Source organism: Pseudophryne corroboree, chromosome 3 (genome assembly GCF_028390025.1).
Source record: "Pseudophryne corroboree isolate aPseCor3 chromosome 3, aPseCor3.hap2, whole genome shotgun sequence".
NCBI classification, from domain to species: Eukaryota; Metazoa; Chordata; class Amphibia; order Anura; family Myobatrachidae; genus Pseudophryne; species Pseudophryne corroboree.
This window is the reverse complement of record NC_086446.1, coordinates 487225076-487251225: the sequence shown is the minus strand read 5'-3', so window position 1 is coordinate 487251225 and position 26150 is coordinate 487225076. Positions and strand designations below refer to the sequence as shown.

Below are 26150 nucleotides of genomic sequence, written 5' to 3'. Positions count from 1 at the left end.
GGGAAACACCTCCTAGGGTGGATAAAGCGCTCACACGCTTGTAAGGGCTCTACCCTCTCCTGAGATGGCCGCCCTTAAGGATCCTGCTGATAGAAAGCAAGAGGGTATCCTAAAATGTATTTACACACATACTGGTGTTATACTGCGACCAGCAATCGCCTCAGCCTGGATGTGCAGTGCTGGGTTGGCGTGGTCGGATTCCCTGACTGAAAATATTGATACCCTAGATAGGGACAGTATATTTTTGCCTATAGAGCATTTAAAAGATGCATTTCTATATATGCGTGATGCACAGCGGAATATTTGCCGACTGGCATCAAGTCTAAGTGCGTTGTCCATTTCTACCAGTAGAGGGTTATGGACACGACAGTGGTCAGGTGATGCGGATTTCAAACGGCATTTGGAAGTATTGCCTTATTAAGGGGAGGAGTTATTGGGGTCGGTCTTTCAGACCTGGTGGCCACGGCAACAGCTGGGAAATCCACGTTTGTACCCCAGGTCGCCTCTCAACATGAGAAGACGCCGTATTATCAGGCGCAGTCTTTTCGTGGACAAGCGGGAAAAAGGTTCCTCATTTCTGCCCCGTGACAGAGGGAGAGGAAAAAAGGCTGCAGAAATCAGCCAGTTCCCAGGAACAGAAACCCTCTCCCGCCTCTGCCAAGCCCTCAGTATGACGCTGGGGCTTTACAAGCAGAATCAGGCACGGTAGGGGGCCCGTCTCAATGAATTTCAGCGCGCAGTGGGCTCACTCGCAAGTAGACCCCTGGATCCTTCAGGTGATATCTCAGGGGTACAAATTGGAATTCGAGACGTTTCCCCCTCGCCATTTCCTAAAGTCGGCTTTACCGATGTCTCCTTCTGACAGGGAGGCAGTTTTGGAAGCCATTCACAAGCTGTATTCCCAGCAGGTGATAATCAAGGTACCCCTCCTGCAACAGGGAACGGGGTATTATTCCACACTGTTGTGGTACCGAAGCCGCACGGCTCGGTGAGACCGATTCTAAATCTAAAATCTTTGAACACTTACATACAGAGGTTCAAATTCAAGATTGAGTCACTCAGAGCAGTGATTGCGAACCTGGAAGAAGGGGACTACATGATGTCTCGGGACATCAAGGATGCTTACCTTCATGTCCAAATTTACCCTTCTCACCAAGGGTACCTCAGGTTTATGGTACAGAACTGTCACTATCAGTTTAGACGCTGCCGTATGGATGGTCCACGGCACCCCGGGTCTTTACCAAGGTAATGGCCGAAATGATGATATTCCTTCGAAGGAAGGGAATTTTAGTTATCCCTTACTTGGACGATTCCCTGATAAGGGTAAGATCCAGGGAACAGTTGGAGGTCGGTGTAGCACTATCTCAGGTAGTGTTGCGGCAGCACGATTGGATTCTCAATATTCCAAAATCGCAGCTGGTTCCGACGACTCGTCTTCTGTTCCTAGGGATGATCCTGGACACAGTCCAGAAAAAGGTGTTTCTCCCGGAGGAGAAAGCCAGGGAGTTATCCGAGCTAGTCAGGAACCTCCTAAAACCGAGCCAAGTCTCAGTGCATCAATGCACAAGGGTTCTGGGTAAAATGGTGGCTTCCTACGAAGCAATCCCATTCGGCAGATTCCACGCAAGAACTTTCCAGTGGGACCTGCTGGACAAATGGTCCGGGTCGCATCTTCAGATGCATCAGCGGATAACCCTGTCACCAAGAACAAGGGTGTCCCTCCTGTGGTGGTTGCAGAGTGCTCATCTTCTAGAGGGCCGCAGATTCGGCATTCAGGACTGGGTCCTGGTGACCACGGATGCCAGCCTGCGAGGCTGGGGAGCAGTCACACAGGGAAGGAATTTCCAGGGCTTATGGTCAAGCTTGGAGACATCACTTCACATAAATATCCTGAAGCTAAGGGCCATTTACAATGCTCTAAGCTTAGCAAGACCTCTGCTTCAAGGTCAGCCGGTGTTGATCCAGTCGGACAACATCACGGCAGTCACCCACGTAAACAGACAGGGTGGCACAAGAAGCAGGAGGGCAATGGCAGAAGCTGCAAGGATTCTTCGCTGGGCGGAAAATCATGTGATAGCACTGTCAGCAATTCCGGGAGTGGACAACTGGGAAGCAGACTTCCTCAGCAGACACGACCTCCACCCGGGAGAGTGGGGACTTCACCCAGAAGTCTTCCACATGATTATAAACCGTTGGGAAAAACTCGACAGGTATTGCGCCAGGTCAAGGGACCCTCAGGCAATAGCTGTAGACGCTCTGGTAACACCGTGGGTGTACCAGTCAGTGTATGTGTTCCCTCATCTGCCTCTCATACCCAAGGTACTGAGATTGATAAGATGGAGAGGAGTAAGCACTATATTCGTGGCTCCGGATTGGCCAAGAAGGACTTGGTAACCGGAACTTCAAGAGATGCTCACGGAGGAGCCGTGGCCTCTACCTCTAAGAAGGGACCTGCTCCAGCAAGGACCCTGTCTGTTCCAAGACTTACCGCGACTGCGTTTGACGGCATGGCGGTTGAACGCCGGATCCTGAAGGAAAAAAGGCATTCCGGATGAAGTCATCCCTATCCTGATCAAAGCCAGGAAGGATGTAACCGCAAAACATTATCACCGCATTTGGCGAAAATATGTTGCGTGGTGCGAGGCCAGTAAGGCCCGACGGAGGAAATTCAACTGGGTCGATTCCTACATTTCCTGCAAACAGGAGTGTCTATGGGCCTGAAATTGGGGTCCATTAAGGTTCAAATTTCGGCCCTGTCAATTTTCTTCCAAAAAGAACTAGCTTCAGTCCCTGAAGTTCAGACGTTGTAAAAGGGGTACTGCATATACAGCCTCCTTTTGTGCCTCCAGTGGCACTTTGGGATCTCAATGTAGTTTTTTGGGTTCCAAAAGTCACATTGGTTTGAACCACTTAAATCTGTGGAGTTAAAATATCTCACATGGAAAGTGGTCATGCTGTTGGCCCTGGCCTGGGCCAGGCGCGTGTCAGAATTGGCGGCTTTATCCTGTAAAAGCCCTTATCTGATTTTCCATTCGGACAGGGCGGAATTGAGGACTCGTCCTCAGTTTCTCCCTAAGGTGGTTTCAGCGTTTCACCTGAACCAACCTATTGTGGTGCCTGCGGCTACTAGGGACTTGGAGGACTCCAAGTTGCTAGACGTTGTCAGGGCCCTGAAAATATATATTTCCAGGACGGCTGGAGTCAGAAAATCTGACTCGCTGTTTATCCTGTATGCACCCAACAAGCTGGGTGCTCCTGCTTCTAAGCAGACTATTGCTCGTTGGATTTGTAGTACAATTCAGCTTGCACATTCTGTGGCAGGCCTGCCACAGCCAAAAATCTGTAAATGCCCACTCCACAAGGAAGATGGGCTCATCTTGGGCGTCTGCCCGAGGGGTCTCGGCTTTACAACTTTGCCGAGCAGCTACTTGGTCAGGAGCATAAGAATTTACTTACCGATAATTCTATTTCTCGTAGTCCGTAGTGGATGCTGGGCGCCCATCCCAAGTGCGGATTGTCTGCAATACTGGTACATAGTTATTGTTACCAAAAAATCGGGTTATTGCTGTAGTGAGCCATCTTTTCTAGAGGCTCCTCTGTTATCATGCTGTTAACTGGGTTTAGATCACGAGTTGTACGGTGTGATTGGTGTGGCTGGTATGAGTCTTACCCAGGATTCAAAATCCTTCCTTATTGTGTACGCTCGTCCGGGCACAGTATCCTAACTGAGGCTTGGAGGAGGGTCATAGGGGGAGGAGCCAGTGCACACCAGGTAGTTCTAAAGCTTTTCTTTTGTGCCCAGTCTCCTGCGGAGCCGCTATTCCCCATGGTCCTTACGGAGTCCCCAGCATCCACTACGGACTACGAGAAATAGAATTATCGGTAAGTAAATTCTTAGATATATATATATATATATATATATATATATATATATATATATTTATTTGTGTGTATAAGAGAGAGAGCACACTCGCCCTTTAAATGTCCTTAAGGGGGTCGATTCTATTCGGCAACTAATGAATAGTGCCGGGAATTAGCTCCCGACGCTATTCAATTCAGCAACTAATTACCTGCAATTGTCGGGAATTCTTCTCTCATCCCCGGGGGATGAGAAGAAAAACCCGACAAAAGTGCTGCCTCGCGGCCGGCGCGAGGCTGATTCTGTCGGGAATCAGCCTCGCGCCGGGGAGTTAAGTCGGAGAATGCCCGTTCTCCCGACAATTCAACCTGTTTTGTCGGCGAGAACGGGCCATCGCCGACGTAACTAGTTGTTGAATTGAATAGCGTCGGGAGCTAATTCCCGGCGCTATTCATTAGTTGCCGAATAGAATCGACCCCCTTATGACCACAATAATAAACCAAAGAAATGAGACATTACTGTAAGAACATGTTCCACGTAACAGCAGCAATGTTTCAAGACTTATGTGATCTATTTTTCATTGTAAATAGACTCGAACTTAATGCAATATTTTTCCTTTAATTTAATGTTCCTTTTTATAACGTGCTTTATTGGGTACATTATTTAGATTTCACAGTTTATTGGATTATAATGTGGTTTAATATGTTCATTTTTCACCCTATGGTCTTCTTGCTGTAGCACACACCTGTGTTAGCATCATGTATACACTGTGTGCCCCGCCCATTACACCTGTGTAAATTCTAGTTTATATTCTGGCTGCTTCCAGCTCTGTGCCAAAGTACATCCTGTTCACACTGTGTGCGCCTGTGTGTTTGTGTGTGTAGCTGCGGGTGCACTGGGATGCATAAAGCTCAACTAAATTTTGAGAAAGAAATGTAGCTGTGGATCTAATAATTGATAATTGATTTTTATTGTATTTGTTTATTGTGCTTTCTTTTTTCTTTTCTTTTTTGTTGTCCCTATGAAAACCTTTACATTGGCCCGTGCTTTTTTGGATACTTTTATGGAACTTTATAATGAATTAAACTTGACCCTAAGGGGGGTATTCAATTAGGGACGTTTTTTTCGCCTGGGTGAAAAATTCAGCAGGAATGAAAAACATGTGGATCCGCGAATCCACATGTTTTTCGCACCTGCGCCGACAAAAACGCGGGCCATTTTCACAGATTTTGTAGGCCTTTTTCGCCATTGCCTTTTCATATAAAAGAAAAAAGGGGCGAAAAGGCATTGGCAAAAATGCCTTAAAAATGGGAAAAATGTCCCGCAATTGAATACGCAGGGGGGTAAATTCAATAGCTCCCAAAATATTGGAGCTAATTGAATACTCCCCTTTGAGTCTCACAAAGCAGCTACAAGAACATTTCTTTCTGTAATAATAAAAAAAGAAGTTCTTCCCTTTTTGTCACATTTCAGTCTTTCTTACTTCAATGTCAAATCCCCTGATTTGTAGAAATATTTACATCCTGAACATTATTATTAGACTCCTCTTTGGTTTATAAAGTAGCACAGTGTGTCTGCAGTGCCATAACACTTATAAAGACTTATATCCTATCATCCTATCCTATAAATACTTATATCCTATCATCTCTGCCACTTCTCTCCTGTACGCAGTGCATGATCTGATCTTAGGCATTTATTTACAGCCCAGCACATCTGATTGTGTGTATGCCCGGTAGTTAAAAGGCCGTTGCTATAACTAGCTGTGTCTTGGTAGTAAAAGCATTGTCCTTTTAAATATCGGTCATAAACGCGTTCAGAAGTGTCAGATTTTACAACCTGACGCTTCATAAACCCCATAGTCTTTCCTGAGAAGTTTAGTTATGCAGCTCATGCGGCATGTTAGTAGCACATCTCCGCTCATTTTGTATTTATTACTGTTTATATAGTGATTATTATTATTATTATATCCTTTATATGGCGCCACAAGGGTTCCGCAGCGCCCAATTACAGAATACATAAACAAATAATCAAACAGGAAAACAGCAACTTACAGTTGATGACAGTATAGGACAAGTACAGGGTAAATAAACATAGTTACATCAGCAGATGACACTGGAATAAGTATCAGGTGGCAGAAGACTGCTGGATTTGGTGCAGTTGAAGATTATTAAAGTAAGAAAGGATAAGCGGAGAGGCGTGGCCACGGCAGCTAAGGAGTAGGTTGCGGATCTTGGGAGCTCCCCGGCTACAACAATCCTTCATCCATCCTGACCCCCTCTGGTGTCCCTACCCAGGCTGAATACCTCCCTCACACTGCTGGGCACCGGCGGGCATCCTCCTCCGCAAACTCCGGGACTCGTGGAGCGGCGACGGCTGACTTCCGGCCCTGCGGCCTGTGCCTCCTCCGGATCCCCGGCCTCAATTTCGGCGCCCTCGGCCGCGTGACACCCGGAGCTCGAGCGGCGACTGCCGCTGCCGCCAGGCACCCCGGGACGACTGGGAGGTGGAAGCTGCCTCTCCTCTCCCCGACAGGCTGCGGCCCGGAGCCCCGATACCCGGAGAAGAAACAGGTACTCCTAGGGAAGGGGAAGGGGCACTGCGGCCATTTTGGGAGAAGCTTATGCAGACGGCCCCACTGCTCTGGGCTGTTATTCATGCTTGGAGAGGCTGCATTCATCTGAAGGGTATTCTTCTGTGCCCTGTGAACTATCTCTGCACACTGGGTCCTCACTGCATGTTGATCTCTCCCATTCTTAATCTCCTAATAATTTTGCTAAAATTCCCCTGGGATTGGAGGCAAAGTCAGCTACTTTCACTGCACAGCTCTTCCATTCTACCACACAGGAGTTGCATATAGATTGGAACTGACTACACTGCTGTACTGCACTAATATCCTACAGTGTACTGCACACCAATATCCTACTTTTGCCTCCCGGAATTTACTGCAGGATATTCCCGTCCGTACTGTTACTTTTACACAACCCTGTGCTTCCTATCCATTGATATTTTGACCTACAGACCAGGCACGGTTGGTTCCCGCCACTGATTATACACAACCTTGCTGCAGCCGCCTCCTAATTACACTTCTATACTGTAACCCTAACTTGGGATGAGTGTGTCTGCTCCTGTCTAATATGGTTAAGGGCGGCCAGAGTGCGGCCGCGGCCAAACTGGAAAGATTTGCCAGACAATCCAATCTCAGGGTAACATCGGCTCCTTCTCATGAAGCCTCTCCAACACACTCGACCTCCCCTCCTGAGTCTGCAGTCAATTCCCCGGAGGCAGCGGAGGCGCCGTCTATTCAACAAGTGCTGGAGGCTATAGCTGGCAGTGAACAGCGTCTCTCCGATAAGATGGAGAAGGTACAGTGCGATCTCTCCTTGCTCCGACAAGATGTTCAACGTATCCGAGAGAGAGTGGGTGAGGCGGAGACACGGGTCTCCAACCTGGAAGATGTGTGTGGCCCCCTAAAGCAGTCCGTATCTACGGTGACCCAACAGGTTTCCTCCCTCCAGACCAAGCTCTTAGACATGGAGGGACTGCTGCGCAGAAATAATGTAAGATTTGTAGGCCTGCCTGAAAAAGAAGAGGGTTCGCAGCCGGAGGACTTCCTCGAATCCTGGCTTAAGGAGATGTATGGCGCTGAGTCCTTTATGGCCCAATTCACGGTGGAGCGAGCACATAGAATACCATCTCGGCCGCTACCACCTGGTGCCCCTCCTCGCACCTTCATCACTAAATTCCTGCACTATAAGGACCGTGACTCGGTTCTCCGCTTAGGTCGCACGAAGGGCCCGTTGGTCCGCAATGGAGTCAAGGTGTCGGCCTTCCCGGACTTTGCAGCAGACGTCCAGAAGGACCGAGCACAGTTTATGCCCATTAAACGGCGTCTGCGAGACCTCAACATTTCATACTCCATGCTGTTTCCTTCAAGGCTCCGGGTTGTGGCGGATGGGGAGACCAAGTTTTTTAATTCCCCTAGAGAGGCGGCCCAATGGCTGGACAGATTTGCGCCGGGTGCTCGGCAACTGGCTCCGGACTGACCTCCTGCGTTGAAGAGCCTGGGGCCTGGTCTGCCGGAGGAAACGATCACAGATCGGGGAGCCCCCCTCCTTTGCATTGGTGGCTCAAGACTTTTACGTCCAAGTGGTGTTGGTTAGAGAGGGTTAGAGGTTCAGTTGAGAATCTAGGCTGATAAAGCTAAATATTTATCTTATATAATACCCTTTATGAGGTCTAAGAACACTGTACGCTATCTACGTATGAGGTACCGTAAGGGTACGCATGTTGCGTAACAATCGCTTAGCCGTAGTCGAGACGCTCAAGCGTCACGTTCGCTCACGGCCAAGAGATCACTGGCAGGCACGCTATTGGCTGCTGACTAACGTAATGATTCGCTATAGCGTAGCGAACGCTCGGGACCACGAGGAGATCACCAGCGGCGCTGACGCTCACAATGTTAAACCTTTATATCTAAACCATAAACAATGAAATATGCGGTAAAACCTTAGTGTAGAGATAGGGTGTAGATGCAACCTAGTGTAACCTTATTAACTTAAAAGCTGTTTGAGCGTCACCGACGCTCTGAGAATACTAGACACTATAAGAAATACACAGATACCTGGGCTTAGGGTCCAACGCCTAATATGTATATATTTTGAATGATAAACTTGCAAAAGAATTAATACAAATACAAATCATACACTACAATATAACATAGACTACCTAACCAGCTAACTACACAGGAAATATAATACAATTACTATTTAAAGGAAAATAAGAGAGAAAGAGGAGAAGGGAGAGAGAGAGAGAGAAATTGGCCCACAATAACAAGAAGATCAATATAGTTGCGGAGAAACACTTACGCACAAGGGGAAACGATCGCATGCGCCTCGATATCCAGCTCCCGATTATCAGCAATGAGAACCGTTGAAGAGAGTGAACTGGATATGGTCGGCTTGCCTATTTATGCCCCACACACAATATAATTCAAGGGTCCCTACAATCTCATTGTTCATTGGACACAGGAATTCGGCTTCGCACTATAACAAAAGGTCATAGGTTGATTCATACAGGTGGGCTGTGACTGCTTCCAACTGTTCAGGTGGGTGGGACACTGAGTTTCCCGCCGCATGACTAAATAAGAACAAATAATAGCAAATGGACATAAACTTCTTATGTCCATAACTATTCGCACGAGTGATTAATCCGCTCCAAACCAACACCGGAATATTGCTATTTAAATACTCTTCCGATGGGTACCAAACACCACTGTATGACCCCTGTTAGACCCTTCGTACAATACAAAGAGGGATCCCTCTGTTCAGGAACATGCTATGTTAACTAAACTTTCAGAATCTATCAAAGGGACCATGATCTACAAAATACATTATATAGTGAAAATATGTAACGATTGAGTCGCACGCTACGATCACATAAACTCTACCGTAAATACGCATACCGTGCGCCTGCGGGTGCCCGCGACTGTGAGTATGCGCACGTACGGGAGAGCGCACGCATGCGCAGCACGGACCTGTGTGAGGTGCAAAAATGGTAGTGTGCATAGAGATATTTTTCTGACTTTGACAAGGACTTCTTAGCGCTTGGTAGTTTGGGTTGATTGTTCGGGATATAAGTATGCCGGAGTTTGGGGTGGTGTACGGGGAGGGAATGGTTAGTTGGGAAGCTGCTAGTTGCGCCTCCTTTTGCTGTTTTCGTTTTTTTTTCTTTAGTTTGTTATTTTTCTTATTTAAGTATTTTCTGAAGCAAGGATGTTTAATATTTCAGATGCAATGGCTTACAACGCGGGGCTCATATACGTCATGTGTTGCTGGTGTTTATAATGCTGATTCTCAAGATGTATTTTGAGAGATGTCTATCCGGGTGGTACATAGAGCTTACATGGGGTCATGATAAACCTAAAATTTCTGGCATGGAATGTCCGAGGTCTGAATAACAAAATCAAACGATCTTTGGTTCTAAATATGATTAAGAAATATGACCCGGATATTGCATGCCTCAGTGAGACCAACTTGGAGGGACATAGGTTACTGTCCTTTCGACGGGCCTGGGTGGGATGGGCTTACCATGCCTCTCACTCCTCCTTTTCTAGGGGTGTCTCGGTTCTGATTAAAAAGTCAGTGCAATTTGAGCTGTTGTCGATTAAAACTGACCCGTATGGAAGATTTGTATTTATGGAGTGTAAGCTGAGTTCCCAGCCCTATTACATTTTAGCGGTGTATGTCCCCCCTCCTTTTTCATATGCTGTGCTGCAGCAGGCTGCTTCCTTCATTGCTCCTTCTCCTACCACCCCAGTGATTTGCTTGGGCGATTTTAATAACATCCTGGATTTATCTTTGGACCGATGGCACTTCCCGAGGGTTGCGCTGGCGGGTGGTGGTCCTACCAAGTTTGCTGATTTTTTGAATAGTTTGCAGTGGGTGGATGTGTGGAGGCTTCGTCACCCTGCGGTCCGTCAGTTCTCCTGTTTTTCCAGCACTCATGGCTCCTTCTCCAGGATTGACCTGATGCTGGTGTCCCCCGCCCTCGTCCCTGGAATTATTGATATCCACTACGAGGCTCGAGGGGTCTCTGACCACTCCCCTCTGTTGATGACTCTTGCTGTGGAAAGTCAGAGGGGGCACTCTTATTGGAAGTTGCACCCCTCTTGGCTGGCCCAGCTGAATGATTGCGGTGATCTGGTGACTCAGCGGGAGGGTTACTTTAACGACAATATAGGGTCTGCCCCGGGTACAGTAGTTTGGGATTCATTTAAGGCGTTTTTGAGAGGTTCATATATTGGACGTATAGCGGCTCATAAAATGTCCTCCAGGGAGAGAGAACAGGACCTTGAAAGGGACGCTAGGGAACTAGAATCCCAATATTTGTCCGATGGTGCCCCCGCGACAAGGACACGCTGGCTAGTGGCTCAGTCGGCTTGGTTAGCCCACCTGTCTGATAAAAACTCTCGATCCCTCCTCTTTAAGGCTACTAATATTTATATGCAGGCTGATAGGACGGGGGGCCTCCTGGCCCGTCTGATACATTATGATCGTCCTGGGACTACGATCACCCGAATGTCCGGTGGAGATGGCTCCTTTGTTGACACCACACCGGACATTGCGCAGTTATTCCGATCTTACTACTCTGAGGTTTATAACTCACAATTGACATGCTCTACTTTAGATCTTTCATATTACCTGGGGGGTATTCCGCTGCCCACACTCTCCTCTGAAGCCTGTGAGCTGCTGGAGGCGCCTTTGACGCTCGAGGAGGTGACTGCGGCCATTAATATGTCTTCTAGTGGCAAGGCTCCGGGTTGTGACGGAATTCCCTCCGAGGTATACAAAAAGCATGTTGATTTTTTTGGGCCCAGGCTCCATGCCCTATACTTAGATATATATTTGTCAATAACGAACTCCCCCCTCCCCCTCTATGTCAGAGGCAGTTATAATAGTGATCCCAAAGCCCGGCAGGGACCCTGGGTCTCCAGACTCCTATAGGCCGATATCCCTGATTCCCACCGATGCTAAGATCCTGGCAAAGATATTGGCAGTACGGCTTAACACAGTGATCACCTCCCTCATTCACCCGGACCAGACTGGCTTCATGCCAGGGAAGTCCACGTCTATCAACCTACGTAGACTGTATACCATTTTACAACTCCCACATGACTCCCCTTCTGACTCGGCTGTGGTCTCGTTGGACGCGGCCAAGGCCTTTGACAGCATTGAATGGGCTTATTTATGGGAGGTGATGGCTTGTATGGGCTTTGGACCCAATTTTATAAGATGGACTAAATTACTGTATCAGCATCCGAGTGCCAGGATCTTGGTAAATGGCTATGTATCCCCCTCTTTTCAACTGTCCCGTGGTACTAGACAGGGCTGCCCCCTGTCCCCCACGCTGTTTGCCTTGGCCATCGAGCCCTTGGCCTGCTTAATAAGATCACACCCAGATATTGTGGGAATTTGTACAGGTTCATGTGAGGATAGAATAGCTCTCTACGCCGATGACATGTTGTTGTTTTTGCAGGATTACACCAGGTCAATGCCCATTCTGCTGCGTGTGATAGAGAACTTTGGAGATCATTCGGGTCTTAGAATAAACTGGCCTAAATCACACATTATGCCAGTCATAGGCCCCCCTCCTACTGTTTCCAAAATCCCCCTGCCATTATGTTGGACGGTACAATTTAAGTACCTCGGAATCCAAATAACTAACGACCCTTCTGATTTTGTCCCTCTGAATCTGGACCCAACCATGCAGTGGGTCATGGGCAAATCCAAGGCTTGGTGTAAGCTTCCACTGACGGTGTCTGGCAGGGTTAACCTCATTAAAATGATTATACTGCCCAAACTCTTATACATTATTCTCCAGTCCCCGGTATATATTTATCCAATATTCTTTAGGAAATTAAATAGCGTTCTATCCTCACTGATTTGGGCTAATAAACAACCTAGGATACAGCTAAATAACCTTACCAGGCAGCGATCTGACGGTGGCCTGGCTCTGCCTAATTTTCAGATGTATTACTATGCTGCTCAGCTGACTCATATCAGTGTATGGGCGCAAGACTCTGGGGCTGACTCTTTACATTGTGAGTTTATTCGCTGTTGCTTTCCCCACCTCTCTCCTGTGCAGGTGCTACTGAGTGGGAGCATAGCTCGGTTTCTGCCCCCTATCATTTTCCAGGCCTTAAAGATATGGCGGGCCCTGAGAGACCTCTTGAGGTACGATGGCCTGGATCCAGATACCCCCCTATGGTACTCTGACTGGCTTCCTGAATTACATGCACTTGAGGGGCGGGAGGTATGGGCCCCTAGATCGGTGGTTTCTATTTCTCAACTCTATATAGATAATGTACTCAAATCCTTTCAACAACTGAGAGATGAGTTTGACCTACCCAATTCTTATTTCTTCAGATATCTCCAGCTTCGCCATGCCCTCCAGTCCCAATTTGCTGAATCCCCCCCACGAATCCTCCCATTCCCCATCAAGACCTTTGTGGCTACTTTGGGTCGAGCTAAGATGGTCTCCCTTGCGTATGGATATCTTCTTACCAAGCTCCATACGGACCCTTTGACACGTCTCCGTGGAAAGTGGGAGGAGGATATGGGTCTAATAACTGAGGAGGACTGGGTCCTTGCTCTGGAATACCCTGCCAAAGTTACCAAATCTCTCAGATATCAGCAAATTCAATTCTTCATTTTACACAGAACATATATGACTCCAGCTAGGCTGGCTACTTTTGGGATGGGCGGATCTGGCCTTTGTCCTAAGTGCGGGGGGGCGGTGGGAACATTCTGGCATCTAGTGTGGGATTGCCCGAGGTTGAGGGTGTTCTGGTTGGGGGTCAGGTCAATTCTGGAGAGTACGGGAGTGACTGGCGGCCTGCTTACCCCACAATTCTGTATTTTGGGGATGGGATGCTCTACTTCTTTGTCTGTTTCAATGGGTCTTTATGCTCGCAGTGTATGTGCCTTGGCTAAGGTTTGCATTGCGAGGCTATGGATGGCCCCTAGAGGCCCGTTAATATCTGCGCTTAAGACCTTAATTAATGACACAATAACTAAGGAAAGATACATATATATGAAACAAAACGCATCAGCCAAATTTGAAAAGGTTTGGTCTCCATGGCTAGACTCCCCCCATTCTCACCTGGTTCCCCAAATATAGTGGGCACTGAAGTGCTAACATATCACAAACTTAATGTTTAATGATGTATATATGAGACGTTTGGCGGTTGAGCCCTGCGTGCTCGCCTACTTATATGCATGACTAATGTGGTCCTGAATCAGAGGGCTCCTTCTCACTTTGCTTATGTTTCTTTTTGTTATTTTTCTTACTGTTTAGTTTAAGGGTGTAAATATAAAAGTTAATGGAGACTAATATATTTGGCTACGGATTTTGCAGACCCTAATGGTCCGAATAATAGGAAATCCTTGTATATTCCCTCATGGACTTGGTCTGATATTCCAATGATGTAAACTTCGCTCAAAAATATGGCTGACTCAAGATAACTTGATGTATTGTTTGTGATATGACGATGCTCTGCAATGTCTGTACCTTCTTCTCCAGACTACTGAATAAAAATTACTTTATAAAAAAAAAGAAAGGATAAGCACATGAGGGAAGAGGGCCCTGCTCGTGAGAGCTTACATTCTAAAGGGGAGGGGTAGACAGACAGGGGTGACACAGATGGGGTACATAGAGAGCGTAGAACAGAGGGTTAGGATGAGATTTGGCTGGGTTTGGTGAAGAAGTGGGTCTTGAGAGATCATTTGAAGTGATAGGGCCTCCAATACTGTACTTGGTAATTAAGTCTCACCAGTGACCTATAGTGGGAATATCATACCTCCCAACTTTATAAAGTTGGGAAAGGGACACAGAGGCGCGCTTTTTCGGAAATAGGGGGCGTGGCCCCGCAGAAGTGTCGGGATCGCGGATCACGACCCCATTTTCACAGTGAAGCACTGTTTGAGCTGCTGGTATGCCCCCTGTCCCTCTCTCCCAGTAAACAGACGCTGTGCGCATGCACACAGTGTCTAATCACCGCTGCTCTCAGCGAGTGAGAGGGGGTCTCCCAACTGCCCCCCCCCCCCACACACACACACACACACCGCCCCTACCCACCATGGAAAATTGCGACCTGCAGGTGGGACAGTCCCAGAAAAACGGGACTGTCCCGCCAAAAGTGGGACAGTTGGGAGGTATACAATATAACCTCTCTCTTCCTATTACTAATACCTCTTCCTATACGACGGAGTATTCTACTGACATTCCCTGCTGCTTTTTGAAACAATACAGAAAATAAATATGCCCACACTCCGTTTTACCTATATTGTACATGATACTAGCTGTGTGGCAGTATTAAATCCATATATGTATGTAAATTGTAGTTAAATGCACTCACTTTTCAGGTATAGAGGGTAACTTCTGTACAAGGACTGACATATGCCACACCCAAGGCCTTTTATAGCCTTGATTTAAAGCAGCCAAGATAGAACTAGGCAACATTCTGAAATGGAAAAGAAATACGCCCGCACTCTGTTTTACCCATATTGTGAAAGGTACCAGATGCATGGCAGTATTAAAGCCACATAGGTATACAAAACAGAAAGATTTTTCCTATTGATGCTAACAATCTGTGTGTATCTATTGCTTGACTACATATCTGAAACTTGAAGTCCAAGGTTCCTTCCATGTTGTTGACATTACATCACCATTCACTCTGTATCCTGCTTTCGAGTTTGTGTCCTACATGCACTATTTTACATTTTGTCGTATTAAGTTTAAGTTCTCATACTGTTTTCCTCTGTTTTCTAAACCATCCCTCGTTTGTGTTTCCACTTTTAGAGTATCAGATGTTTTGGGGAATTTTTGTGCCGTGGGCAAATTAAACGATAATGCTACTCCTTGTATCCGTTGGTGATATTACTTTTGGACTACACCACTACATATACACTCATAGCACAATAACCCTATAGCAGTTCAAACGTTTCAGTTGTGGACCTCCACTAGAACCCTCAAGCTTAAAAGGTCCTGAAACCTCTCTTAATTTGCAAGAATAATGTCAAGTGTTGATACACACACAAATCTCTATAATGCAAATGGATGAAATGTGATGCGACCCAGCTAGCAATCAGGTGTATTGTACGGGTTTCAATGTTTTCTAACATGCACATGAATATTCTGCCAATTAATAGTCACATTTATGGAGACACCTTAACGCGAAGCTGACTAACTTCTATTAATTTTAAGCGTGCTGTAATCAAAATCAAAATGTAATATTTAGTGTGGTTTAACATCACATCACATGATTCAAATCTAAAAATTCTGACAAATAGATAAATGGCTCTTATTTAAATGATATAGTCCAATAAGAAGCACCAAAATATTACTATGTTTGAGGATCTGACCATAAAACAAGTGTAAAACAAATATATCCATGTTTTTGTGGTTTTAGCTACTAACTCATTTCTGGTTATCAGTATCCGCTGGTTTGTGCTTTTTGTAGCTTGCAGGGAATTGCCTTTTATTCTATAGATACTTTAATGACCTGTACTATTGTGTGTTTATTACACAGATAATAAACGTTTGCCTGATCATACTTCTAGAATAGAAGTTTATTGGTCTTTGTACTTTGTGTTGCAGAAACTTCCCTTCACCATCCCCGAGCTGGTCCAGGCATCACCATGTCGGAGCTCAGATGGGATTTTATACATGGGTAAGGCGGTGATTATAGTGTTAATTGCTGTAAAATGTCTGTAACGAACTGCTGTGCGCACCAGGGCAAATCTACTAATTGGGCTCTGCGCCCAGACCTTCAGGGTGCTGAGATAACCCCGGTAGGTGTAGCTAAGGAACTGTAGTAGGGGGGGATCTTCAGACTCCCATTTGTAAAATATTAAACAGTAGAACAATGGCAATATGTTTTATGAAGATAAATAGCGTAGGCCAGTTGGTATAATTTCACTGCTGCGTGCAATATATAACTAGGCCAATGGACTTGAACACCATTGCCAGGATCAGGCAAGACTGTTGTGTTCTCCTCTGGCTGGTGCTGTGATTAAACCCTATAATAAGACGGTGTGTCTGCAAAGTCTTAGGTCTGTATATAATATGATATCTTACCATGCAAATGACTGACATCAATTTTATTTTTCCTTTATAAAGTCTATGGATCATATTGTTATTGTCAGTTATGTATACTACATATATATTAAGTGTATAAAATGTTCTTTCATGTTTGTTCTTCCCCATTGGCTCTTGCTATTTAAATTTCCCACCACAAGCACACACACACACCCCATAGCCATTACCCTGCCTTTATACTTATTAATACATTATTAGGCCGCAAGTGGTTGTCCTGCTGGGCGTGAATTAGTTTTTCTATCCTGCATTACCTTACAGTGCAAGAAGCAACATGTGGTTCACCCACCACCAACAGCAGAGATGGTTCTATAATGCCATGCTATGGCTGGTAGAATTGTAAACAAGAGCTATAATGGTACAGTCAGAAACGCCAGCAGTGTAATGTAACCAATAATGCAATTTCATAGTGACTCTCTCTCTTGCTGAAGGTCCGTTTCCCACTCAGTGCTGACACAGTGGTACTAGCCGACCTCTGTCATGATTAGATCATATTGTGGTGTCTAAAACAGATACGTTTCTCTGGAATCTGACATATCTTTCCCCCGAACTCCCCCCAGCAGTATTAAAGTCCTATTTTGTGTCTTCATCTGTAGGCTGTTAGTATTTTAGTTTTGTCATTGTGGCCCTTGTATTAGCAGCTGGCTATTGGGGCCACATTATGCTCATTCATTATGTTTATCCTGCAGGGAAGAAGCAGGATGTCTGGTACGTCATCGACCTGGTAACAGGGGAGAAGCAGCAGACACTGACTTCAACCTTTGCAGAAAGTCTTTGCCCATCCACCTCTCTGCTGTACCTGGGCAGGACAGGTAGGTTTCACGGGATGTCAAGATCTACAGACACTCTCTAGTGAAATAGAGTTTACAAGTCTCTATCTGTGCAGGGCACCTAATCTGACCCTTATTTTAAAGGATATTGCTAAATTATGCATATTATAAAACGCTAATGATTTATGGCTAGCATTTTGGAAATTACTACATGGATTCAATATCCAAAAAATTGCAACATGTCAGATTTCCTCTTGCAATGTGTGCAAAGATTCTTACACGCAAAATACCAACCCACTTGCTAAAGACCTAACTCTTGTGATTGTTGCTGTGGATTATCTGTCGGGAGATCCTGTACTCAGATAATAGCTACAGCTCTCTCGTTCCATGCAATGATGAATTATAATAAGACACACCTGAGACTTTTCTCTTGTTGGTGCACATTCACTCAGACCAACGCTGTGTTTTGCAGAGTATACCATTACCATGTATGACACAAAGAATAAAGAGTTGCGCTGGAATGCCACATATTATGATTATGCATCGACTCTACCAGATGAGGACACGAAATACAGTAAGTTGTCTACCTTGCTTGAGGGCCATGATACCCCTGAATGTCTGGATAGAGTGTGTTGGTAAAGGGATCAGTGTTGGAGGGTTTTGCCTCCTCTGACTTTGGAACAGTTGGTAATGAGAATATATCACCCACGCGTTTCTTCCAGAAATGTCTCACTTTGTATCCAATGGGGATGGTCTAGTAGTGACGGTGGACAGTGACTCCGGAGACGTACTGTGGATTCAGAATTATGCCTCTCCAGTTGTAGCCTTGTACATCTGGCAGAGGGAAGGTCTGAGGAAGGTGCTGCACACGAACGTCGGGGTGGAGACTCTTCGGTACCTCACATTCATGTCTGGGGAGGTCGGTCGTATAACAAAGTGGAAGTATCCATTCCCTAAGGAGACTGAGACTAAAAGCAAACTGATGTAAGTATGGCAATTTATACACTCAGAGTGTCCGTTAGAGGAATCTACAGTGTAATGTAGATTCTTCTACAACATGACAGCTGTGCTGTGATTGGTGGAGTTCAGGTCATGTAGTTGCGTTCAGTTTTTCTGGGTGATCGTTGAACAATACATCCCCCAACTCTCCTCTTTGGAGCTGTATCCTGCTGCTCCATTCCCAGCATTAATAAATTCAATGAAGAAATCTGTGTCATTTCCTTAATTACATTTTTTTTTTCTTGTCATTAGGCCAACTCTTTATGTAGGAAAATACTCAACTAGTCTGTATGCATCCTCATCACTGGTACACGAGGGGGTCACTGTGGTGGTGAGTAGTACTTCACGTTCTTCCCTCTGGTTTCAATGTTTGCCATTTGTGGGGGGGTTATATTTCTCTTTTTACAATTTTATATATATATATATATATATATATATATATATATATATTTTATCCTTTATTTGTGAAGTGCTAACATAGTAAGCGGTACTGTGCAGTTTAGGGGATCATTATCTTTTGTCCTTTTTATGTGATTATTATTGTATTGCAGAACAAGGCAATTAATAGCCATAATTAACAGTTTACTCCTTGTAATACACAAGCTTTTCTCATGGCCATTAAAGTGATGAAACCAGAACTCTGCTTTTTCATACAGAAATTTAGTATATTACAAGCATAGTTATCTTTTATATAATTCTGTTACACTACTACTAATAGAAAATGCACAAAAGGGAGAGTTTTTACGACAGACAAGTACATGTTGTTGTTTGTTTTTTTTTGTTTTTTTTTATAAAATTATTTGAATTCTGGATGCATGGTAAATGATAAATTCTCTAAATTTTGGAATATGAACTTACATTTTTTTTAAAAAATGTTTTAAATGGAAGCCCAGAATCAAATCATGTTGCCTGAGAGGTCAGTAGGGCACAGCTGATGATTACCGTTCTGTGACTAGAAAGGACTATATGATTGCTCAGTCACTGGATAATTACCTTTTTCTAGTGACATTGTGACCAAAACAGGGGCCACGGTGTCATTCCTTCAGTGTCATGAATTATTGGCAGGCACTTTATTCACATGTATTCGCTGTTACTGCCAAGTCAGTGTATAAATACTTCCCTGCACCATGGGTGGTGTATTTCAGAAACAATAGGGTCTTAGAAATAGCTTAATGAGCTCTGCCAAAGTCTTCTAGGCATTTGTGTCATTTAACTTCTGTGTTCTGGTTTGTAGCCCCGAGGGAGGGCGATTCCATTGCTGGATGGACCCAGGACTGACGGGGTGACAATTGAAGAGAATGGGGAATGCGAGTTCACACCCAGCACTGATCTTAAGATACCCTCTGGCCTGAAGGGAAAAAACAAGCTGAACTACTGGAAGAACCAGTGGCTGTTAATAGGTACAGTTATCAAACTCCTCCCTAGAATTCAAAATGGATATTCCTTTCATTCCTGCTTAACAAGAAATGAAATATATTCTGAGCTCTGAACGTTGGGGGCATATTCACTCTGTATTTCAGACTATGTGATATGGAAATATTGAGACCCTGGTAAACCCCTGATTTGAATAAAATAAGTCCCAGATGAATATTTGTAATGGATTCTGTAATTGGCTGATCTTTTCCACAGGGCACCATGAGATCCCACTGTCCACACCAACCAAGATCCTTGACACCTTCCCCCCTACTCTTCCCAGAGGTGAAGAGAACATAATAGAGACCGGTCCTGATAAACCACGCTTTACTGAGGTTAGTGTATGACAATCCCTTCAACAGTCTCAAAACCCACACATACCTCATTTTCATCGCTATCTGCCAGTTGATCCGGTGGCAAAGCATGATAAGATGCCATAAGCATCATTACTAAGCGGGTCCAACCATTTGATTTATCTTGCCCCTACCAACTTGGGGTTTATGTAAATGGACATGACTCTTATGGGAACTGTCTGGTCTCCAAAGAGTCCAGGAGTTCTCAGCCCGGACATTCCACAACTATGATTAGCTTTCAACGTTAGTTGTTGTTTTTTATTTATATAGTTCCACAAGGGTTCTGTAGCGTAAAGGGGATGGATCATAAAGTAACATAGTCCAATTCACAAATTATCTATGTAATTACCACATGCAGCTTACTTATTTATGTAGAGATCACAAAAGGAGGGCAGGCACTGCCAGCAAGAGGGGCCTATGGGAGCAGAATTGGGGGATTGCAGCTTGGAGTTTTATGGGGGTTAAGTGATCAGGGAGCAGGAGATGTGGCAGTCCTTTGCAAAAAGGGAGGGAGCGTGTGTGAATGAGCTTGGAGATGTATGCAGCAGTAGATGGATGGGGAGCCAGAGAATATTAGAAGCCAAAGCAGCTGATAAGCTCACCAAGGAAAGAGTTATAGAGGGAGAAGAGGAGGAGGCCAATGGCAGCGCTTCGTGGGACCCTGTACATGCAGGTGTGGAGGCAGAGACTGAGCAGTTGGACAAGTAGGAGATGAATAAACAGTGCAGTGACCTTTAAACATCTCTCTGTAACATTCACAAATGTATGTGTAAAAGTTTCCATACCATGACAGGAGTTTAAAATGATGGACATAAAATGTGACCTTGTATCTACCTCATTCCGTGTTCTGTTACCGGTCATTTTGAAGAGAGCTCTCTGCAGTGTAATCCCGTTGCCTCATTAACAGGAAGAGTCCTTTTTCCAATATATTTAGCTGCGGCCAGCTCCTGACTCTTTTACATCTTTGTAAATGTTATCATTCACTCTTTGCATTGTAGAATACATTACCATTTAAGCCAATGGGCCGGATGTAATGCTGTGCCAGTTGGCCCGAGGTGCAGGTTGCCGGGTGAACGCAGACATTTTTTTTAAAGCGGCAATCCTTTACAAAGCAAAACCATACCTTTTATAAATTATATTTCTCTGACGTCCTAGTGGATGCTGGGGACTCCGTAAGGACCATGGGGAATAGCGGCTCCGCAGGAGACTGGGCACAGCTAAGAAAGATTTAGGACTACCTGGTGTGCACTGGCTCCTCCCACTATGACCCTCCTCCAGACCTCAGTTAGAATCCTGTGCCCGGCTGAGCTGGATGCACACTAGGGGCTCTCCTGAGCTCCTAGAGAGAGAGTATATTTTAGGTTTTTTATTTTACAGTGAGATCTGCTGGCAACAGACTCACTGCAGCGAGGGACTAAGGGGAGAAGAAGCGAACTTACCTAACTGGTGGTAGCTTGGGCTTCTTAGGCTACTGGACACCATTAGCTCCAGAGGGATCGACCGCATGGAACCGGCCATTGATGTTCGGTCCCAGAGCCGCGCCGCCGGCCCCCTTACAGAGCCAGAAGCAAGAAGAGTCCGTAAAATCGTCGACAGAAGACATCAGTCTTCACCAAGGTAGCGCACAGCACTGCAGCTGTGCGCCATTGCTCCTCATACACACTTCACACTCCGGTCACTGAGGGTGCAGGGCGCTGGGGGGGGGGGCGCCCTGAGCAGCAATAAAAACACCTTGGCTGGCAAATATATCACAATATATAGCCCCAGAGGCTATATATGTGATAAATACCCCTGCCAGAATCCATAAAAAAGCGGGAGAAAAGTATGCGAAAAAGGGGCGGAGCTATCTCCCTCAGCACACTGGCGCCATTTTCTCTTCAAAGTGCAGCTGGAAGACAGCTCCCCAGGCTCTCCCCTGTAGTTTTCAGGCTCAAAGGGTTAAAAAGAGAGGGGGGGCACTAAATTTAGGCGCAATATTGTTTATACAAGCAGCTATTGGGGGGAAAATCACTCAGTTATAGTGTTAATCCCTGCATTATATAGCGCTCTGGTGTGTGCTGGCATACTCTCTCTCTGTCTCCCCAAAGGACTTTGTGGGGTCCTGTCCTCAGTCAGAGCATTCCCTGTGTGTGTGCTGTGTGTCGGTACGGCTGTGTCGACATGTGGGATGAGGAAGGTTACGTGGAGGTGGAGCAGAGGCTGATAAATGGGATGTCGTCCCCTGTGGGGCCGACACCAGAGTGGATGGATAGGTGGAAGGTATTAACCGACAATGTCAACTCCTTACAAGGCTGGATGACGTAAAACAGCTGTGGGACAGCCGGCTTCTCAGCCCGCGCCTGCCCAGGCGTCTCAAAGGCCATCAGGGGCTCAAAAAAGCGCCTGTTACCTCAGATGGCAGACACAGATGTCGACACGGAGTCTGACTCCAGTGTCGACGAGCAGAGCCGGCCCTAACCAATATGATGCCCTAGGCAAGATTTTGTCTGGTGCCCCCTAGCACCACCGCTGGTTCCGCCTCTGACCTTGCACCTCTTTCCCAGCACCATCACCCCTCACCCATAGCAGTCCTTATTTTGGTGTTTGTACCCCCTATACTTTAAATAGGAACAGCTCGCACATTTGGCGCACAGCACAGCAACTTTATTCACATTTGATCATGCGATAGTGTCCATAATTCATATTACACCCCACAGTAGTATCACTTTACCTTATAAACGTTACTCCTCACAGTAGAGACCCTTATTCACATTACATCACACTGAATTGCTCCTTATTCACATTACACCACACCCTATTGCTCTTTATTCACATTAGATGACACAGTAGTGCCCTTTCTATATGCAACGCCATATAGTAGAGCACCTTATACACAAAATGCCACACATTAGTCATGCATTTATACACACAATTCCACACAGTAATGCCCCTTACACATATGAGACACCTTATTAATTTCCTTATAACCATAATGCGCCTTACACATTATGACAACCTTTATTAATGCCCTTTTACACATAATGTCCCTTACACATATGCTGCACATTATTAATGCCCTTATACACATAATGACACACACAGTGCCACCTACACATTTGCTGCACATTATTAGTGCCCATTTACACATAATGACACACATACAGTAGTACCCTGTTACACATATGCCGCACATTATTAATGCCCTTATACACATAATGACACACAGTGCCCCTTACACATATGTTGCACATTATTGATTCATTTTTACATGACACACATAATGCTCCTTACACATATTCTGAACACTACTGCACAACCAACCCACTCACATACACACAGCACTCACACTGCTACTAACACTGTGACCTCTGCCTCTGCTTGGATACAGATGTGTCCTCATAAATCTTGCCTCAATGATAACGTCGGAGACGTTTTTTTTAATTAAAATGCATCTTATTTGCATTGCTATGTGGCTAGGATGCACAAGCAGCTTCTGCTGATTAAAATGATATGCAGCATGCCTATATACTGTGTGAGACCGTGGCTGTATCTGCATATGAAATGCTACACTCAGAATATAGGCATGCCACATATCATTTTAATCAGCAGAAGCTGCTGATGCCCCTAGGCATATCAAATGCCCTAGGCAATTGCCTAGTTTGCCTATACCTATGGCCGGCTCTGTCGACGAGGTTGAGACATATACACAATCCACTAGGAACATCCGTTACATGATCTCGGCAATGAAAAATGTGTTACGCATTTCTGACATGAACCCAAGTACCACATAAAAGGGGTTTTATTTTTGGGGAGAAAAAGCAGCCAGTGTTTTGTTCCCCCATCAGATGAATGAATGAAGTGTGTAAAGTAGCGTGGGTTCCCCCAATAAGAAACTGGTAATTTCTAAAAAGTTACTGATGGCGTACCCTTTCCCGCCAAAGGATAGGTCACGTTGGGAGATATCCCTTAGGGTGGATAAGGCGCTCACACGTTTGTCAAAAAAGGTGGCACTGCCGTCTTAGGATACGGCCACCTTGAAGGAGCCTGCTGATAAAAAGCAGGAGGCTATCCTGAAGTCTGTATATACACACTCAGGTTATATACTGAGACCTGCAATTGCCTCAGCATAAATAGTGCTGCTGCAGCGGGGTCTGATACCCTGTCAGATAATATTAATACTCTAAGACAGGGATAATAGTTTGCTAACATAGAGCATATTAAAGACGTTGTCTTATATATAAAGGATGCACAGAGGGATATTTGCCGGCTGGCATCCAGAATTAATGCAATGTCCATTCTGCCAGGAGGGTATTAGAAACCCGGCAGTGGACAGGTGATGCTGCCTATAAAAGGCACATGGAGATTCTGCCTTATAAGGGTGAGGAATTGTTTGGGGATGGTCTCTGGGACCTCGTATCCACAGCAACAGCTGGGAAGAAAAATGTTTTACCTCAGGTTTCCTCACAGCTTAAGAAAGCACCGTATTTTCAGGTACAGTCCTTTCGGCTTCAGAAAAGCAAGCGGGTCAAAGGCGCTTCCTTTCTGCACAGAGACAAGGGAAGAAGGAAAAAGCTGCACCAGCAGCCAGTTTCCAGGATCAAAAATCTTCCCCCGCTTCCTCTGAGTCCACCGCATGACGTTGGGGCTCCACAGGTGGAGACAGGTGCGGTAGGGGCGCGTCTCGGGAACTTCAGGGACCAGTGGGTTTGCCCACAGGTGGATCCCTAGGTTCTGCAAATAGTATCACAGGGATACAGGCTGGAGTTCGAGGCGACTTCCCCTCGCCGTTACCTCACATCAGCCTTGCCTGCTGCCCTCGGAGAAAGGTAGTACTGGCGGCAATTCACAAGCTGTACTTCCAGCAGGTGAAATCAAGGTACCCCTCCTTCAACAAGGCCGGGGTTACTATTCCAAAATGTTGTGGTACCGAAACCAGACGGTTCGGTGAGACCCATTCTAAAATTGAAAGCCTTGAACACTTATGTACGAAGGTTTAAGTTCGAAATGGAATCGCTCAGGGCGATTATTGCAAGCCTGGAGAATTACATGGTATCACTGGACATCAAGGATGCTTACCTGCATGTCCCTATTTACCCTCTTCACCAGGAGTACCTCAAAATTGTGGTACAGGATTGTCATTACCAATTCCAGACGTTGCCGTTGATCTGTCCCCGGCACCGAGGTATTTACCAAGGTAATGGCCGAAATAATTATCCCGTACTTGGACGATCTCCTTATAAAGGCGAGGTCCAGGGAGCAGTTGTTCGGCGGAGTAGCACTATCTCGGGAAGTGCTACAACAGCACGGCTGGATTCTGAATATCCCAAAGTCGCAGCTGGTTCCTACGACGCGTCTACTGTTCCTGAGTATGGTTCTGGACACAGAACAGGATAAAAAGGGTGTTTCTCCCGGAGGAGAAGTCCAAGGAGTTGTCGTCTCTAGACAGAGACCTCCTAATACGTATACAGGTGTCGGTGCATCAATGCACGCGAGCCCTGGGAAGGATGGTAGCTTCTTACGAAGAAATTCCATTCGCCAGGTCCCATGCAAGGATTTTCCAGTGGGATCTGTTGGACATGTGGTCCGGGTCGCATCTTCAGATGCATCGGCGGATAACCCTGTCTCCAAGGGCCAGGGTGTCGCTGTTGTGGTGGCTGCAGAGTGCTCATCTTCTAGGGGGCCGCAGATTCGGCATACAGGACTGGGTCCTGGTGACCACGGATGCCAGCCTTCGAGGCTGGGGGGCAGTCACACAGGGAAGAAACTTCCAAGGCTATGGAAAAGTCAGGAGACTTCCCTACACATAAATATTCTGGAACTAAGGGCCATTTACAATGCCCTAAGTCAGGCTAGACCCCTGCTTCAACACCGGCCGGTGCGGATCCAGTCAGACAACATCACGGCGGTCGCTCATGTAAACGACAGGGCGGCACAAGAAGCAGGATGGCGATGGCAGAAGCCACAAGGATTCTCCGATGGGCGGAAAATCATGTGTTAGCACTGTCAGCATGTTCATTCCCGGAGTGGACAACTGAGAAGCAGACTTTCTCAGAAGACACGACCTCCACCCGGGAGAGTGGGGACTTCATCCAGAAGTCTTCCAAATGATTGTACACCGTTGGG

At 45.9% G+C, this 26150-nt stretch overlaps 1 protein-coding gene across 2 annotated transcripts in view; it reads left to right on the top strand.

Annotated features, from left to right (window-relative positions):
- ERN1 (endoplasmic reticulum to nucleus signaling 1) overlaps positions 1 to 26150 on the top strand; it is a 159814-nt gene that overhangs the window by 53383 nt on the left and 80281 nt on the right. For both annotated transcript variants that reach the window (XM_063960906.1, XM_063960907.1), the window contains exons 5-11: positions 16016 to 16088; positions 17203 to 17325; positions 17756 to 17857; positions 18006 to 18267; positions 18535 to 18613; positions 19517 to 19682; positions 19912 to 20030. In XM_063960906.1, the coding sequence (XP_063816976.1) occupies positions 16016 to 16088; positions 17203 to 17325; positions 17756 to 17857; positions 18006 to 18267; positions 18535 to 18613; positions 19517 to 19682; positions 19912 to 20030 (924 nt within the window). The remainder of the gene's footprint in view (positions 1 to 16015; positions 16089 to 17202; positions 17326 to 17755; positions 17858 to 18005; positions 18268 to 18534; positions 18614 to 19516; positions 19683 to 19911; positions 20031 to 26150) is intronic.